Source organism: Poecilia reticulata, chromosome 13, assembly GCF_904066995.2.
Source record: "Poecilia reticulata chromosome 13, P_reticulata-male-v2, whole genome shotgun sequence".
NCBI classification, from domain to species: domain Eukaryota; kingdom Metazoa; phylum Chordata; class Actinopteri; order Cyprinodontiformes; family Poeciliidae; genus Poecilia; species Poecilia reticulata.
The window spans coordinates 899,864-918,284 of NC_088842.1; the positions used below are offsets into that span (position 1 = coordinate 899,864).

Genomic DNA, 18,421 nt, shown 5'->3' on the forward strand with positions numbered 1-18,421 from the left:
TGATAAAATTTTCCTAAATGTGTTTTAACTCAAGTGAAAAAATACCACCACACCAGTATCACCTTGTCGTTATTTATTAAGCCTACAGATGAAGCCAAAATGGAAAATCATACATGTTTACAAAATATATAACAATCTAATACTTTAGGTTTTTATGTAGATGAGTAGTCTGATCTTGACTTCCAACAGAAGATACTCAGTGATCTGCTGCGGACAGCTTTCAGGAAGTGAAGTGGTCAGCAGTAAACTGGGAGCAGGTTTCTGCTGGCTCCAGATTCTCCATTTCATTTACTCCTGAAGATGGATCTCAAATCTAGGAATAACATTGCTTCCAAGTTTTTCTATATTCTAATAGCAGCTTGGGAAAAGCAATAGGATTCACTAATTATGTGGCCAGGCAAACAGTTAGCAAGACAAGCTAATAACAATGTGTTTGTCTGGATATTAGATGCATTCAAACACTAAAGAAACATCTTGTGTGGATTTTATGCCAAAGTGTTGTTGTTTTTTATAATCCAAATGGTAGTGGATATACCTCCAACTTTATCTACCTGGAATTCCAAATTAGTTTTTTTTTCTGCTTATTTTTCCAATTTTTAACTTAGGAGCTGTGCTGAGTGCAGCTAAGCTACTTCTTTTCATCCATGTTTCATATGAACTGAAAGGTATTGCTGTTTCTAAATGTCTGCCAGTATGGTAGTTATTATATAATGAAGTGGGACTTGTTCTAAGAGGTTTGAGAACCTGTTTGGAACAACACTGACAGGAAACATGGTCCCTTTGTCCTTGCAGGTGTATGAAGGTTTGGTCTACATGGATTTCAGCAAGAAGCTCATGGATGAGCAAGGCTACGGTACTGATGTCAATAAGTAAACAGATGATGAAATGTGGTAGTTTCATAAAATGGTTTTAGACAGAATTTAAGTTTGAATATAATTTACTTTTAACTACTGCGTTATGGAATGTATCCTTACGTCATGTTGTAAGAGTTGCTGTTGCTGTTTGGCTAATTGTCAGGTGGATCTTGAAGGAACAAGGTGCTGCAGTGGATAATTCTTCCTGTGGGGTTTGTCCTCTCAGGGAACTACGCTTCTATGGACATGAGTGACCTTCCACCGTTCTGGCTGGCCTACCTGAGTGACCCCAGTGACTCTGGACGTATCCATAGCAACATCCGGCAGCGTTGGCTCAGCGGTGCGTCTTCCAGTCCAACAGCTTGTGTGTGGTTGTTTGGAGTAGGAGGGGAATGACTCTCGTCTCTTAAGGCGCTTATTGAATACTGGTTTATAAAGACCAGTAAAGTTTGGCATGCTTGTATTTCCTACAGAAAGTAAGCTGCCAAACAGAAAGTTTTTTTTTGTTTTGTTTTTTTTATCATTCCTTGACTTTATTGTTTTAAGTTCAAACAATACTACTTTGAGAACCTTTAAACTGAAAACCCCTTTCCTGCTTTTCTTAAACTGCTTTCATATTGGTTGTGTACCTGCAGGGGAACCAGTGGTTGTCGAGGCCATGAAGACCTTTGCTGAGCTCACAGACCAGGCGAGGTAGGTCCTCACCAAAAAAATCCTAAGTATTGGAATAATTATTTGCCACTCAAAATCTAAAGATTCTTATTTCCTGTCCTGTAATAACTCGTGATATGGAATGGGGCATTACATTATTTCTTTATGAAATCACAATTTTTAAACTCTGATTGGGGGAAGAAGTATCAGCTAGGATGTCACATAAAGCAGGGCTTAAAGAGCTCCGGCCGGGGGCCGGATTTCCGGCTTTTGACCAAACGGTCCGCCTCAACCAAACTGTGGTCTCCGGGCTGAATAAATCCCTTCTAGACCGGAACGTGTCGGCGGCAACACATCTAACTTTGCAGTACCGTAATTCCGCCACACGTAGCGCTATCTAAAAAATTCCAACGGTTTCTGAAAGGGGAGACGTTGCACTTTCCAGCAAATATCGGGTTAATACGGCAACTTCACAGCTGCAGCTGCAGAGAGCGTAATTAATCCGGGGGCACTCGTTTAATAGACTGTATATTGCGAAAATAACTTGCTGGATATTGAAAGTTCCAGTTGTTATGGATACATGGGTAAGTATATCATCTCACAGGACATTTAAAGAACTGCTTACAATTAAAATAAGGAAGATTTATTTAGTCAGACATTTGAAACTTAGGCGTAAAAAGCTCCGTCTGGGGGCCAGACTTTAAAGCAAAGCGATCATTGGACCAAACGGCCCGCCTCAACTAAACTGTAGATAATTGACAAAGATGTCTGCCAATCAGATTCTAGCTCCCGTGTTCTTGACCAATGACTGTAAAACGGTTTGTAGAAAAGCAGCGCATACGTTCGGTTCGGCAGTTAAATCAAATGCGATATGAAAGATGGAGTTTGACCCGGTAAAGAAACACGTTTACTTGAGAAAGGAATTAAAAACAAGTGGCGCTGGGCATGGCTAGAGGAGAGAGGATAAGACGGGAAGTTGGCGGACATTTTTACAAAAGGGGGGCGCTGGGATGCCTTTGGGGGGCGTTTGGTCGAAGGTAAACTTTACACCTTAAATGCACAACAATACCAGTTTAGACTTTGCTAAAACTGTATTGTGTAACATTAAATCATGCTTGGCTGCAACTGTATCGATGGCAGCTCTTCTTCTATTCAGTGTTTGTAGCTCTTGGTGCAGCTCCGCTCCAGCTACTGGTAGCTTCACCGCATCAGTTCAGCGTTACACCGACTGATGACGTTGCTGAGATTCACTTTGTCTGGTGTCAGATTTTCTAATATTTTATGTTTTATTGAGGATTTTTGTACATATGTTTTGGCAGTTCTGTGATCATGTTAAGCAGCAACTTATATTAAAAAGTGTTTTATTTCCGTTTGAAAGCTGCCCGCTTCCATGGAAGGACAACAGAAAATCGCTCTTATAAACATGTAATTACGAAAATCACGATACTCTCACTTTGTATCCCTCTGAAAAATGAACCCATTTAAATAAAGAAATCTCTCCATGGGTGATACCACGATAGAGAGCGTTCATTTTATAGCGTTAACACGGTGCTGCAAGTGGTCCGGTATGAAACGGGGTGAGAGAACAACACAGCACTTTTAAATTTCAATAATTAGAATGCAGAAATTGTTTCCGTTGTTTATGTCAGTCTGCCTTTTCCCCATCGATACGCTTCCCGACCGCCCTGCAACTTAGGGGCTTAAAAAAAAGCTGCGCAAAACTCAGAAACAGGAGAAGTGGGACATAAAACGGAGCGACGAATTAGATGTGAATTATGGCATAAAAACAGAGAATCCGACGCTGAACAGTAAAAAATCAACACATGATGTGAAACATATGATGATACTCTGATGTCCCATTCTCCTGAAGGCAGCACAGAGCTGCACCACCAGAAACTGACAAACACTGAAGAGAAGAAGAGCTATGATTAATGTAGTTACAGTTCTATCCATGTTTTAATGTTGCAGAGCTCAGTCGGTTTGCAAATAGTTCAAAGTTTAAACTGGCATGTTGAACATCTTTTATCTGGTCATTTTGTGGAATATTTAATAACTAGAAAATGGCAAAGAATAAGAATATTTTTTCCACTCTGATTGGCTGCTGTTACCAAGTTTAACTTGAATGTTCATTAAATTTTTCATAGACACCTGTGAAAATAATTTCTATTCACATGGCTTTTTTGTTTTCTGAGAAATTATTTTTGATGATAAATACAGAAACAAGCATAAAATTCAAAACATCTACAATAGTGATAGTAATATTAATGATAAAATAATAGTCAGTGCAAAGTAGCCTACAAATTCTTTGGTGGGGGGCAGTGAGGGACCTGGATAAAGGCTGGGGGGGCGCTGGGCCAAAAACACTGATTTAGTTGGTAATGTTGTATGTTCTAAATTACTTGCTGAAACATTGACTGAAGTGATTCTTACTTAATATTGAGGGATTTTTGCCTGTAAGTCAAACCTTTAGGACACAGACATTTTACATTTTGTTTTGAGTTGAAATGTACTGAAGTCTTATTTAAGTTTGAGTCTTTAGCTTGTTAATTGTATTGTTAGAAGTAATTGTTCACTATTCAAAGACACTTTTTATTAAACTGTGGCAATAACAACGGTATAGTTCATTTCTATATCACTATAAGTTTCAGGCTCAGGATTTTTTTTACTTTAAGGCCTGATAAAGTTATAATAATGACTAAAGACCGATGCCTCACTATACTTTATCTTAAACTCCAATCTGGTACTGATATTAGAAATTATGAATAATAGCTGCAATAATAAGCTGCTGATTTGCATTTTTTTTTATTTTGGTGTATTAAATTACATAAGTCACACACCATGAATTCAGCTGTATTGTACACTTGCTCTCGATGAAGGCGGATGCTTTTTTCCTCTGCTCCCTCCCTGCCCTTATCTGCTCTGCTTGCTCTGTTTTTGTCGTGTCTTTTTCTATATTTTTGGAGCCTTTCTTTGCACATCATCCAAATCTACAAATTATGGATCTGGTCAACCAATCTCTCAATGCAATTGGTCAAATTTTCGACGAGAAGTCTGGGCACAGGAGAGCCCTCTTGTCCTACAGGGACACACCTGGCAGGATTCACCCTGGTTTTATTCATGATAACAGGATTTCTGCTGTTTGGAGTTTGTGGATTCCTGGCTTGTCCACAAATTTGTGACGGACTTGGCCGAACTAGCAAACACTCAGACTGTTGGTGTGGAGAGAGACAAGGACTCTAAAACTCACTAATGGGATGGAATCGATCTTGGAGAAGTTGCTAGATTCGGTTCAGTGGAACGACCAAACTAATTTGGATGATTGGGAACTGAGATGTATCGGAGAGACTTTAGGGAAGATTGAAATTTATAATCTTCCCGATCTAAGACATTCTGTCTCTGAATCGACTTTCCCCATGTAGCCTTGGAAGGGCTGCATATTTCTAATCTCCTTGAAGATATGTAAACACAACGCTCTTCCCTCCTCACCCCCTCCTGCATCCATGGAGTTGCGAAGCTGAATGCTCCTAAGGACATCATGCTTAGGAGCATATTTAACAACATATTTATCGGACTTTGCCGGGAGGCTCAGTAACGTGGTTTCATGGCCCTTTGATGTCACCGCCTTCACTCGTGTCTTTGTTTTGCCCATTGTTTTGTCTGAATGTGGCCATTTGCCCTAATGTGTCCTTTCTTCTTTTTTGTTTTAGGTGAAGTACTCCCTATTTAAGCCAAAAAGGATTATTTTAGTTTATTAGTAATATCAGAAATTGTGGAGTACGCACCATTTAGATCATTAAGCCCAGAAATGGAATCAGAATTAGAATTAGAATAACTACGAACTTGGAATCCAGAAATACCTAACAGGAACAGTCACTGCTTAGTTTATATTACTTTTAACCCAGAAAAGGATTTAGAACAAACTTAGAATTGTGGAGTACTCACTTTAACCCAGAAAAGGAATTAGATCAGTCACTCTTTAGGTTATTTTATCAGAAACTGTAGAGTACTCACTAAATGGAATTAGATACTTAGCAACCCTGAACAGGAGCACTTAGTTTACACACTTTAGAACAACATTAGATTAGTTTTCTTTCCTTTGGTTTGTTATTTCCCTTTAACTCATGTAAAGCACTTTGAATTACCTTGTTGCTGAAAATGTTCTATATAAATAAAATTACCTTAACTTACTGGAACAACACATAATTTAGGCTAAGTTTCCCATATACCTTCTTGGAATCACATGATATCAATGAGTTGACATAACACTTTGGTAAATGGTCAGCAAGACGATAATAATGTCAAATGTTTACTTTTTAACAATGGATCAGAAAAAAGATATTTTGTTTAGAAATTCTGTTTAGATTTTTGAATTTGGTAAATTTTCTTTGGATAATTTTTGAGTGCTGTGTGGGTAAGAACGCTAACCTAATTTCAAACAACATATTTTTAGTGATTTGGTCCGGAGTGTTGTCAGGTAACTTTATACAGCTTCTTTTATTTATTTGGGACGGAATATTTAAGGTGTTTTAGACGCTGTGCTTCAAGTAACGTGGAGCTGAATATTTAAGGTAAAATGGGGCAGAGTTTTTATGGTTATTAATGATAGTATATTCTAGGCTTTAAGGAATGGTGTGGCTTAAGTAAAGTGGGACTAAATTTTAAGGTAAGTTAGCATAGCATGTTTCAGATCATTTGAACATCTCATTTAACGTAATTTGGGACAGAATATTTATGATAATTCAGCATATTTTAGTTTTTTTGGGAACCGGGTGTTTCTATAAAAGTGGGACTGAGTATGTGAAGTAATTCAGGAGTATTTATGGTAATTCTTGACAGTATATTTTAAATTTTTTTAAACAAAATGAATGTATTGCTGAATATTTAGCGAAGTGAGAGGGAAGTCTGGGCCTCCCTTCTGAAGCTGCTGCCCCCACGACCCGACCCCGGATAAGCTGAAGAAAATGGATGGATGGATGGATGGATGGATGGATGGATGGATGGATGGATGGATGGATGGATGGATGGATGGATGGATGGATGGATGGATGGATGGATGGATGGATGGATGGATGGATGGATGGATGGATGGATGGATGGATGGATGGATGGATGGATGGATGGATGGATGGATGGATGGATGGATGGATGGATGGATGGATGGATGGATGGATGGATGGATGGATGGATGGATGTTTAACAGTGGAGAAAAACCATCCTCATTGGGATAATAACTGCACATCTGATCATGTTTATGCACATGATGTATGTTTTACCTGTGCATGTAAACACTGTCTGTTTTCATTCTCGTAGACTTTCTTATTTCATTTATTACATATATTATCAGCAATCTTTCCCTCCATAGACAGACAGATTAGATTCATGACACACAGTGTAGAGAGAAATGTGTTGTTACTGGAGTCTGTTGGTGATGGTATGTTAGCAGTTTGCTCAGTGAGAAGCAATAAACAAATCTCGCTTGTTTTCTGACTTTTAGCTTCAGCGTGGATAAGTCGGGTCTGAGCTCATTTATAGATCCAAACTCAGACCTGAGGACTTTTTTTGTTTGTTGTTTTTCTCCCCTCAGGTCAGCGATTAAAGAGAGAGACTGGACTCGTCTGGCCCAACTGATGGACCAGAACTTTGAGCTTCGCAGGTAACCCTGGGTTCTCTGGCCTGGTATACAGAGTGTTTGTCGCATCTGCAGAAGACTCTGAGGATGCTGTTACTATGCAAAGATGCAATAGGCAACGTTCTTTAAAAGAAACTGATTCTATTGGGATTTTATGTGCTTGACCAACACAAAGTAGCTCATATCTGAAAAATGGGAGAAAAACAATTTTCACATTTTTGCTAAAATAAACATATGAAAATGTGTGCTTTTGTATTCACCCAGTTTAATACTCCTAAATAAAATCAAATTCTACTATTTCTATTTGGAACTAATGGGAAGAGTCCACCTGTGTGATGTAATGTGTGTGTAATGGCAGCTGGTGTGTGAGGACCTCAGGTTCACCAGAGAACAGAAGCAAACAGGATTATGAAGCAACAAACTTTAATTGTAGCCATGGAATTCAGTTTAATCCGTCTTCTGAAAACGGAAAGTGAAAATCAATATTTGTAAAACTGATATTGAAGTATAACTTCACAAGATGCTCAATAGTCCTCATTTTTAAAATTATTTTCATGTAGGAATGATCATGAAAATGTTACTTCATTCTATTAGTATTATAACTATCATCGTGTTACTACATTTTTCTTGCATTAATATGACTTTATTAATGTAATATGACATTATTCTCTTGTTATTATGACTTACTATCATATGACTTTTTTCTCTCAAAATTATGACTATATCTTTGTAACTTAATTTCATTTTTCTTAGCCTACAACGGATTAGTACTAATCCGTTATTTCATTATGATAGATGATCTTCTACATCATATCAAAGTGAATATTTGTTACCTTTTCTAAATAAATGCTTAGATTCTACAGCTGCCTGATCTGATAGTAAATGTGGTTTACAGGTCTATCTACACTGATGACTGTCTGGGTCCTGGGAACCTCAGGATGGTTCAGCTGGCGAGGCAGGTGGGTGTTAGGAGGTGAAAACTGAGTTCCCTCCAGAGCACCCATTGTACATTTATTAATGAACACTCTATCTGAACTGACAGTTTGGCTCAGCAGTGAAGCTCCCCGGCAGTGGGGGCGCCGTGGTGGGCCTGTGTCTGGACCAGGTCAGGCTGGTAAGGCTGTTCTCCTTTACTCTCAGGACTGAAGCTAATTTTTTAATCGTTGAACAGAAAATGGTTCAGGTTGACGAAGGCAAAAATAATTCACCCAAGCACCAAATCCTCCCATCCACTGTCTATACCCACTTATCCTACATGGAGAGAACCCTCAGCTAATTTTAATTATTCTCCACAATTACAGCTGAGGATGATTGAACCGTTTGACTTTGTCACATTATAGCAATATTAAAATGGTTTTTATTGTGATTATCTGTGCTAACCATGCAAAGTAGTGCATGATTGTGAGATGGAAAGAAATGTGTGCATGGGCAGGGTAGGTTTGGAAATAAAACTCAGAGATGTGTGGCTTTACTGAAGAAGAGAGAAATCTAACCCAATCACAGCTCAGCACAAGTAACCAGAAATAAAAACCTGTTTAAAAATGCTTCTTGCATTAACTTTTTTTAAACAGGATGAGAGGAATTTAAAAAACCCAGCTGAACCCCAAATTATTTGTTGCACTAGTGCACAGGTGTCAAACTCCAGTCCTGGAGGGCCTCTGCCCTGCAACTTTTAGATGTTCCTCTGCTGCACCACCAGAATAGAATAATTAGGTCATTAGCAGGCCTCTACACAAGAAAGAGGTCATTAAGCCATTTCATTCCAGTGTTTTGTACCTGTGGCACATCTAAAAACTGCAGGATAGCTCTGTAGCCCAGCTAGCTGCTTACAGAAGCTAGAAAAGTAAAATTATGTTGTTTGCCATTAAGCTAATTATTTTTGTTAAGGAATTTTAAATACCGTCTTCACTGTGGGTGCGACTTTAGTACTGCTAGTTAATAATCACCATTTTCATCAATTTGGTAAAAGCTCATTTGATGATATGTCATGAAGGAAGGATGGCGAGATATCAGTAAGAGACGTCTAGACGTCTGGTTCCTCCAGTTTCAAAATGCCTGAAGGTTCTGAGGTCATCTGGTCAAAGAATTATATCAGAAACATGAGAATGTCCAGCCCCATGCTGTCCAGGAACTGAAGGGAGACGTGTCCCAGAGATGAGCGTGTTAAGAGTATGAAAAGAGCAGAACAAAAGCAAAAGATCTTGTGAAGATGCTGCTGATGCTGGTAACAGTCTGATTATCCACAGTGAAGTGTCCTGATGGGCCGCTCAGACAGGAAGAAGTCATTGCTCCTAAAGTGGCATAAAAAACACAGATTGCACTTTGCAAAAGCACTCGGGGACAGAAACCGTAACTTATGGAGACGTGCCAAATTGAAGTGGCCTTAATGGCCATCATCACATTTGGAGGAGAAATGGAGAAGCTTACAGCCTGAGGACGAGGCTGGCAGCGTCATTTTGTGTAAGTGTTTTATTGCAGGAGGAAGTCATAAGGAAAGAAGATCCTGTGATGATATGGAAGCAAAATCTCAATAAATTAGCAAGGAAGTTGAAATTTTGGCACAAATGGATTTTCTGAATGCACGATGACCCTGACATAGGAAGTCAACGGTTGAAAGCCATGTTCAGCAGACAAACCTGACTCAGTTACAGCCATTCTGTCAGGAGGAATGTGCTGAAATACCAGCTAACTATTATCTAAAGCTTCTAAAGGAAAAACAAACAAAAACATTTGACTCAATTCTTATAATTTAATAGTAAATTCTACCAAATACTTGGGAATGTATGAAAAGTTTTTATTAAATTCTCTTATTCTTCTGTTTTATATGACCTAAAACATGAACAGGTATAGTCAGATTTAATATCAGACAGAGGTTTAATGTCTGTGTCAACCTTGCATCACATTGTGATATTCAAATGTGATTCATCAAACCCAACAGTGAATGCAACGTTTAAAGACCCTGTCATAGTCTGGAAGAGAGACACTAACAATTATGACTCCTTGATATGTTTTGTATCCATAAAACAACAACAGAGCCTTATGTGATGGGCTGTGTGCCCAGGGTTCCATGTTGTGTGAGGTCAGTGCGCCTCTGTGTCTGATGCAGTCTCTTTGTTGCCCACTAGGTGGAGATGAGGCAGGCTTTCCAGGAGGCAGGCTGCGTCTTCTGTGTCATCTCACCGTTCATCCCATCTGCCAGCTCCGTCGGAGGCCTTCACTAACCTGACCAGTACAAGAAATGTTCCGCAGCACAACACCATTTAGCAGAGTGGCAGTCCCGCTGTTAGGCCCAGCACACTCTGGTTGGCCTTATTGTAACAATGGACCAGCAAATCATGATCCACGCTTGGAAACGAATTAAACTAATCGTTAGTGAGGGACCCAGTGTCTCTGCATCTAGAGTAAAAACAAGCTGCACAGCTAGGGGGGGGGATTAGGTGGAGTTTGAAATTGTCAGTAGCAACAATTTAAATTCTGTAATTATTTTCTATAATGTGAGATATATTTTTAGAAGTTATAATTTTATACTGAAATTAAAAATAAATTTTAATATGCTGTGTTTTCTTGTGTCCTTTCTAAAGATGGCTGGATGTAGCTGCAATGTTTCTCCTGGTGTAGTTTTGTGTGTCTCCGCTGGATTCTATAGGCTCGGTTATCGGATCTAATTCGCAGTTTCCTCCAGTGGGCGGAGAAGCAGCCGCTCAGCGCTGCTCTCAGCTCCGCTCCCCTCACTGCTTCCCGCTGCCTCAGCTCTTCAGCTCATGCGGACCAGCTGCCGAGGCTCATGGACTAACCGCGGGTCTGACCGTGAGCTGTAACGGACTCGGGGTAGGACTGCTTGACGCCGGTGGAGGACTGGACTATGGCGGCCAAGGAGGACCTGTACAGCAAAATTCTCCCCCGGAGGCTTCGCCAGAGCCGACCGGGCTCGATGAAATCCAGCTCCAACCTGGACGTGCTGTTGTCCATGGGCTTCTCCAGACACCGGGCGTAAGTAGCAGGACCCGAACAACGTATGGCTCTGTGTGTGTGTATGTGTGTGTGTGTGTGTGTGTGTGTGTGTGTGTGTGTGTGTGTGTGTGTGTGTGTGTGTGTGCGTGTGCGCGTGTGCGTGTGTGTGTGTGTGTGTGTGTGCGTGTGCGCGTGTGTGTGTGTGTGAAGGCAGAGGGGACGGTGCAGCTGGGGACACCGCCGCTGGGAGGAGTGGCGGACCGGTCAGGCGCGGCATCTCTCCGGTTAGCTGCTCATCCTTAAATAGTGCTCGACACAACACTAGAGTGGAACAGAGGAGGGAAATAAATAATTATACTCATATAAAAATGAAAAAGACCGAAAAAAGTGTCAGAATTAGTCAGGCGGGGAAGCGGTCAGAATTGGCAACAACAGCTGAATTAGTTATGTCTGATTATTAAGAGATGTAAATGTTGGCTTCATATTTTACCAAGCAATTTTCTCATGCTTTTTGAGAGACAAGAATTACTGTTTTATATCTTGCTGTCTAAGTGTTAAAATGTAATTGTAATACTTATTTCTAAACCCATGTGGGACGTCAGGACCCTTGTGTTGGTTACTGACATGTTGGTTAGTCAGGAGGCATGAAGTCATGACTCCCTGCCTGAATGTGGAGCTTCCAGGGCAGGTTTAGAGGATGTTCAGGTTCTTTTTATTGATAAAAGTTACAAATAAATGATATTTTCTTACTTTCTTTTCTAAACGGTTCCATATAACACCATTTCTAGAAATGTCTGCATCCATATATAAAAAAGGTTAGAATAATTAGACTGCTTAGTTATAATTATATTAGAGGTAGGCTGGGACAGAATGATTTTAATTGCATATTTTTTTGACTTTATGAAAATATAATAAATTAGAACAGCTCAATGCAAGGTATTTTATAAGCTTTCAAAAATGCACTATGCAAATGGCCTGCTGTCCTGGAAACTCTTAAAAATCCCAGCCTATAGTATGTGCAACATATCAGTTTAATGCCCTGACAGTATGATGACAAGTAAAGTGTAGCAGTATAAAGAAAAGGCTGCTAGCTTATTAAAATAAGAAGCAAACAGATATCCTTGCATGCGTGAACATTTTCACAGTCATTTCAGAATCGGCTTTATTTGATAAAATTGTGAACACAACCAAGGAATTTGACTACACACTCAGCATACAGAGATTAAGTATAAATATATGAACTTTAGAAGTAAAGCAAAATATGTTTCTCGTCATGTTCGAATCACATTGCACCAATTAGAAACTACTACTTTTAAATGACTTTTTTGTTCAAATATACTCCTCATTATATTTTATTTCTTCATTAATACGTTCTACAAGAGAACGTTAAAGATAGCATGTTTTGATACCTATATAAAATAATACCACTTCATCAATGAATTAGTTGCAATGAAAACCTGACTAATTTCATGGCTGTGTATTCTCTTTGGGGCCACATGGCTGAAAAGGTTTAAGAAGTTGTTTAATTTTCCCTCATAGCATGCCTAGTTATATGTTCATCCAGTTTAATCAAAGAAAGGTATGTTTGTTCCTTATTTCAGTCACCCTGACTGTGGTACAGACCTCTTCTGGGTGAACGATTTAAATCTAAAGCCAAAGTTAGAGATTGTGTCAGAGGTTAAGAGAGATGATCTATGGTGCCGAGGAAATGAGTAGGACTTTACCTACACTAAAACGTATGTCGGGGCAGTGCGTGTCAAACATTCCTCTGTGAACTCGGTTAGTGATGTCTGTTTGTTTCTGATGTCTTTGGTGTTGTGCAAGATCCTTATTACCAAGAATTAGTTCCAAGTTTAGTGGAGTTTACTGACGTTCATAGTTTTGCTTACGTTCTCACATTTTATTTTAGTAAAATTCTGATTCTGTTTTACAAGAAAATCAGCTAAGAAAAAAAAACCAAAAAATAAACATGAAATGATCAGAGTTATTGTTTCAGCTATGCTTACCTGTAGGACGGTCTAAGAGGAGAATTGGAGGTGCCGGAGTGCTTTGAGCTCTCAGTTGTAGGTGGTAACAGGACAGCACATTCCTGCTAAAATGTCAAGTTTCTCATAGAAATGAGAATTTGATTATACCTTTAATTTTTTTTCTTCCACTGTGATTTTAGGTGATAAACCACCACATTTATAGTAGAAAAAACAGCATAAAAAGTCACTATGATTTATATCTAGGAACACCCTTAAATTAATACTTTAGTAAAGCACCTTTTTACTTTTTTGTTCCACTTTTTGTTTTACTGGTGACCCTAATTGACAGTAATCAGACAGGAAATGGGTGCAGAGCAACATCCAACATCCTTAAACCTCCTAGAACATTGTTGGATAGAAACAAACTGAATGTTTGGGCCTTAAGTCCAAATGGTATGTCTGCACATGACTGAAAACACCTCCATACCCAGATTGAAGCTCTGTGGTGGTCCTATCATGTTGGGAGGTTCATTTTCTTCAAATGAAACTAGAATTTATGTGAAGATGAATTCAGTTTAAGCTAGTTTGAAATATCAGTTCAGGTCCAAAAACCTTTTGGATGTTTGCTAGGATGGTGAAACTGAAGAGAGATTCTTTTTCTCTTGCAATGATTATTACACTAAATGTGGCATTTGAAAAAGTTGGCGTACACTTTAACATGTATGCATAACAGGCTGAACCGAGCGCAGGACACACAGCAGTCACCTTGCTCTCGCCTTGGAGGGAAAATGCTGTTTCTCTTTTTCAGCTGACAGCAGTTTAATGACGCAGGACGTTCTGAGCTCGGTTCGTGTTTGTCATGTAAAAACGGTACAATCAGTCGCAAATTCCTTTAATTAGGGTTAGAGCTCCTTGTGAACGTGCCATTAAATGCATTTGTGCCTAACACTGACAGCTATGTACAGTAAAGGAGGAATAATTTGCAAAATCAATCTCTTTTTGGTTCAGTTCTTTATTCTTCTGTATCATGGATGTCATACAGTGATGTAGAACCTGAGGAAAAGAAGATAGTTTGGCATCAGACCCGCCACTGTGACTGTCCCAAACAGCAGCAGTTCTCTTTTCAGCTGTATATTGTAGTTTGTCACCTCAACATGAGGCAACACAGCCCACGCATTTTAACTTTTAAAGTCAGCATGAAAAGCTCCGTTGTGGCAAGTGTGAAATGTGAAATGTACGCAAAAATTGAACATCTAAAATTAACTCGGGTATCCCGGACAGAACGAAAACGTAATTCTGAAGAGCGTGCATGATTAACTCCTTTATTCTTGAAGTTGTGCTTGAGGAAGGACTGATGCAGCTTGAGATGAGGAGGTGAGATTATGTGGTTAGAGGAGCAAATGTGAAAAGAGCTGAGCTGAACAATACGGTATGCTTCTCTGAGAGGATTTGCTTTATGCTAAATAGGATGCAACAAAACAGGGTAAAGTTTTTCTGGGCTGCATAATAGTGTAAAAAACATCATAAAGAGATAAAAACACAATTAGTGCAATAATATAAAATTCATATTCTCAACAGCAGTTCAGTATTTTCACATCCTAAAGCTGAAGCAGCCGCTTGGTTCTGTTTTTGATCTTGTTTGTTTACCTGACGGCAGCAGAATCAGCAGAATGTTTTCGATTGTCATACCAATTGTGAGCAAACTTTTGAAATGCAGCAACAAAGATAAAAACAAAAATGTGAATAAGACGTGTTCCCTAGTTTGGAATTTTATCAGATGTTGGAGCTCGGGATGGTTGCAGTAAACAGGAAGTTGCAAACTAGCATGGAGCACAAATCTCAGAAAACTGGACAGACTCCCCACTGAAAGTGATTTGGACTTTCTTTGAGTTCTGTGCCTCTGGTAAGGCACATGCTCCTCGCTGGTTGGACGTGTGAACCACATCGGATCTTGTTCTGTAAATGTTTTTCTATCTCCTCTTTCACGCATCAACTCGTTTTAAGAGCCAAAAACCACCTTAAGCAAGTGTAAAAGCTATTTTACACTTTAAAAAAAATTTTTTTTTTTACAAAACAGTTACTAATATCTTTTTTTCTAATGTGATACTTCAGAATGTGCATAATGAACTGTTGATGATCCGACATCTGTTCCTGATCCTGGACACACCCTTCAGCTCTTCCTCACTATCCTCTGCAAGGCCCACTTGATTGCTGATTTATAATCAAAGTGAAACTTGAATATATTGTAAAAAATATTTCATAATATTATCTAACAAAGTAAATAAATAAACGCCCCTTGTTCCCATCAGGTCACAGCTGTAGAAAATCAATAATGAAAACTTGTACTTATCCTCCATATCTGCAGACTTCCCTTTTTTCCTTCATTCAGCCGTCATTGGGAGTCTTCTGACCTCTCACAGTCAGACATATGCTCCACATTGTGTGTGGTTTGCTGAATAGACACAGAAGATGATGGCTGGCCCCCAGGCAGGTCTGCAGTGGGCCTATACAGACTCCCTGAGGGAAGCCACAGCCTCCTTTATATCATCACTACAGGCTCTGACACGACGTCTGGCCTCCCTTTGCGACCTGAGCACCCCGACCCACTAACTATCCTGAGCATATTCAGCTCTTTCTTTTGTTGCTATAAAATTCTCAAACATCTCCCTGTTACCAGGAGACTACTTTTGGTCTGGAGAACAAGAACATTTTGAATTGGTTGAGGTTGCAAACTTATCCATACTTCTGCTTGCTTTTTTTTTAGCATATAAATCAATAAAAATTAGAAGAACTGCACCTGTTGAAATTTTCTTTGCCGTTTTTATAAAGCATTGACTTATAGACACCAATAAAATAAACCAAAAAATAAAATTCTGGTGCTATTATCAGTCCCTAATTGTTTGCAACAGGAACAGAAGCGATGTGTTTGAGCGAGAAAGCAGTAAAACAAAACAAAGATTGACTGATTATGGCAATTAACACCTTATATTAGCAATCGTACACTTAGCATGACTAAAACAACAGCCTCCATTTGTATTCCTGGAGTACGTAGATTCTTACCTTGAATGTGAGATTTTCCAAAAGGTTGGCACCATTTTCAAATCCCTAACTTCTGGTTACAGACAAAGCCTGAAACTTAAAATGAGTGGTAGCACCTCGCAATGTCAGACTGGTGCAGGGTGCTATTCTACCCATTCAGTTTACCAGTGTTTCAGGAACTCCTGATCATTCATGGAACTTCTTTTAATAAAAAACTTTTTTAGAAATGTGGACGTTAACAATAGCGCCAGAGACATCTTTGCTGCTGCCACATGTTTAGCATTGAGATGCTATTTAGCTGATAGGCTTCAAGTTTAGTACAACTTAGTATAACTTGAAGGAACGCATAGTCTTTACCAGCGTCCCTTCAGATTGTTTTTTAAGCTAAAATTTGCCCCAAGTAGGAAAAAGAAGAGCTGCTTTGTCATCCATCACTGTTGATTGCGGATATCAGTTGTGCATCAGTACAGGTGTACCAGAAACACGCAATTACAGAAACTATATATAAAAAGAACAAATAATTGTGCAAAACCTTTCTCTATGTAATTGATTAATAAAAATGAACATGTTAAAGTCTCGTCCCTACTTAGAAAAACAACAAAACAGTGAAACTTTGCTGTAATTCATTCCTTTTTTTAACACTTAACTGATCCTAAATGTGAGCGTTCTTCATTTGGTTTTTACATTTAACAGTGTAGTTGCTAGCGAAACCCGATGGCTATTATTATTCATAATGCATTCACTGATCAGAAAAAGGATCAGATTTTTCAGTGTCCAGCCAGCTGACCATCAGCCCGGACTAACTGAAAGCTAATTCTGGTACGCAATCAATTTCCTACTGCATTTCTAAAACTGAATTGTTACGACTAACAACACAAATATGGAAACTGGAGAAGAAATGTATCATCCTGGAACCAGGAAGCGGTCGTGAGTCGCCTGCACACACTCGTGAAGATAAATCGCTTGAAAACAGAATAGATTTTTTTCACATCAGTCCTCTTCCCAGAGAGCAAAGGCTTCCAGGAAGTCACAAGGTGCTTCTCGTTTACATGGTAAATGTCAGCCACGTGCATGTCGGCCAACTCTTAATGTAATGATCAATTATACATGAAGCAGAGTCATGCTCGTTGTTTTAAGAGCTGTGTAAATGGATGAGGGGACAAAGGATTTGTTCAGGATTGATGGTCTTTGTGAGCGTGAATCCTCATGTCGTGGTGCTGCGATGTGACAAAATGTTGACATCTCTACTGATGAGAACATTTTTTGTTGGATGATTAAGATGTGTATTGTGTATTGTACTGTTACCCTCCTCACCTGTGGTGGCGCTGCCCCAGGAACCACTGCAGGAAACGAAAAAGACACTGAGTGCAACTTCCTTCGTCAGGAAATGTAAACAAAGCCAGCTATATTTTGCTATATTTTCATCTGATCTCCTTTTCATTCCACTTCTGACCATGAGCCATTTCTCTCGCTATCGCCAGACTCGCATATTTGTTTTGGTTGTATTTACCCAGAATGCCGTGTGCTATAGCCCATTTCCTGCTTTTGAAGTATTCTCTGGTCTGCTGGGCATTCACATACACATTCAAACCACACCAGAGTTCACTTCAGCCGAACCGAGACCGAGGTTTGTGGGCGGGCCAGAGTTAGTTCTTTTGTTCTGCATCAGAGTTCGGTGACACATTCACACCTACACAAACCAACCGGACTTTCTACACAAACACACTACATGTGGATTAAAGCAGACTAAATACCTACAAAATACGTCTGTAAGTATTTACTTTAAAGCAAATCCTTGCACATTTCACTTATATTATATTTCTTATAACACTTTGCATTATAAGAAATGCATATGGATGGATTATTCTTAAAATGTAGATAAATAAGTAACATTTATTTATTATATTAATGGAACTACTACTTACTATTAAATGATCTATTTGCCGAGGCAATGCTATAATTGTCATAACTAACAATAATTGTCATAATTTTGTTAAAACGATTTGTAGTTCAGTAGACAATTATCTATTGGACTCACATGGACTGTTAATATTATCAATGCGTCCTCTGGTGGATTCATCACGGCCAAAGAATAATACACATCTTTTATGAGATTAACTCAAGGTGTTATTGGACTGGATAAGACTGTCCCATATGTTCATTGGGAAACATTCATTTATTTCTCCATCTTCCCTCATGTTTAATTACTGTTCACAGGTATATAAATGTAATAGTTTGATTTTTTCAGAAAATAGTGGAACAAAATGTGAATCAACCATTATTTGTGTCTTTTGTATTGTATAACATTTTTACATTTACAATGAAATACA

The 18,421-nt window shown here is 39.0% G+C and overlaps 2 protein-coding genes across 4 annotated transcripts in view; both read left to right on the forward strand.

Moving 5' to 3' along the window:
* The window catches only part of gkup (glucuronokinase with putative uridyl pyrophosphorylase), a 29,358-nt gene extending 18,665 nt beyond the window's left edge, over window positions 1-10,693 (forward strand). The window contains exons 17-23 of the mRNA XM_008425129.3: window positions 793-853; window positions 1,081-1,194; window positions 1,490-1,547; window positions 7,090-7,158; window positions 8,030-8,093; window positions 8,177-8,248; window positions 10,260-10,693. Of these exons, the coding sequence (XP_008423351.1) occupies window positions 793-853; window positions 1,081-1,194; window positions 1,490-1,547; window positions 7,090-7,158; window positions 8,030-8,093; window positions 8,177-8,248; window positions 10,260-10,355 (534 nt within the window). The 3' untranslated portion in view covers window positions 10,356-10,693. The remainder of the gene's footprint in view (window positions 1-792; window positions 854-1,080; window positions 1,195-1,489; window positions 1,548-7,089; window positions 7,159-8,029; window positions 8,094-8,176; window positions 8,249-10,259) is intronic.
* Window positions 10,694-10,781: 88 nt separating this feature from the next.
* The window catches only part of ubash3bb (ubiquitin associated and SH3 domain containing Bb), a 70,029-nt gene continuing 62,389 nt past the window's right edge, over window positions 10,782-18,421 (forward strand). For all 3 annotated transcript variants that reach the window (XM_081614461.1, XM_008425127.3, XM_081614462.1), the window contains exon 1: window positions 10,782-11,124. In XM_081614461.1, the coding sequence (XP_081470587.1) occupies window positions 10,997-11,124 (128 nt within the window). In that variant the 5' untranslated portion in view covers window positions 10,782-10,996. The remainder of the gene's footprint in view (window positions 11,125-18,421) is intronic.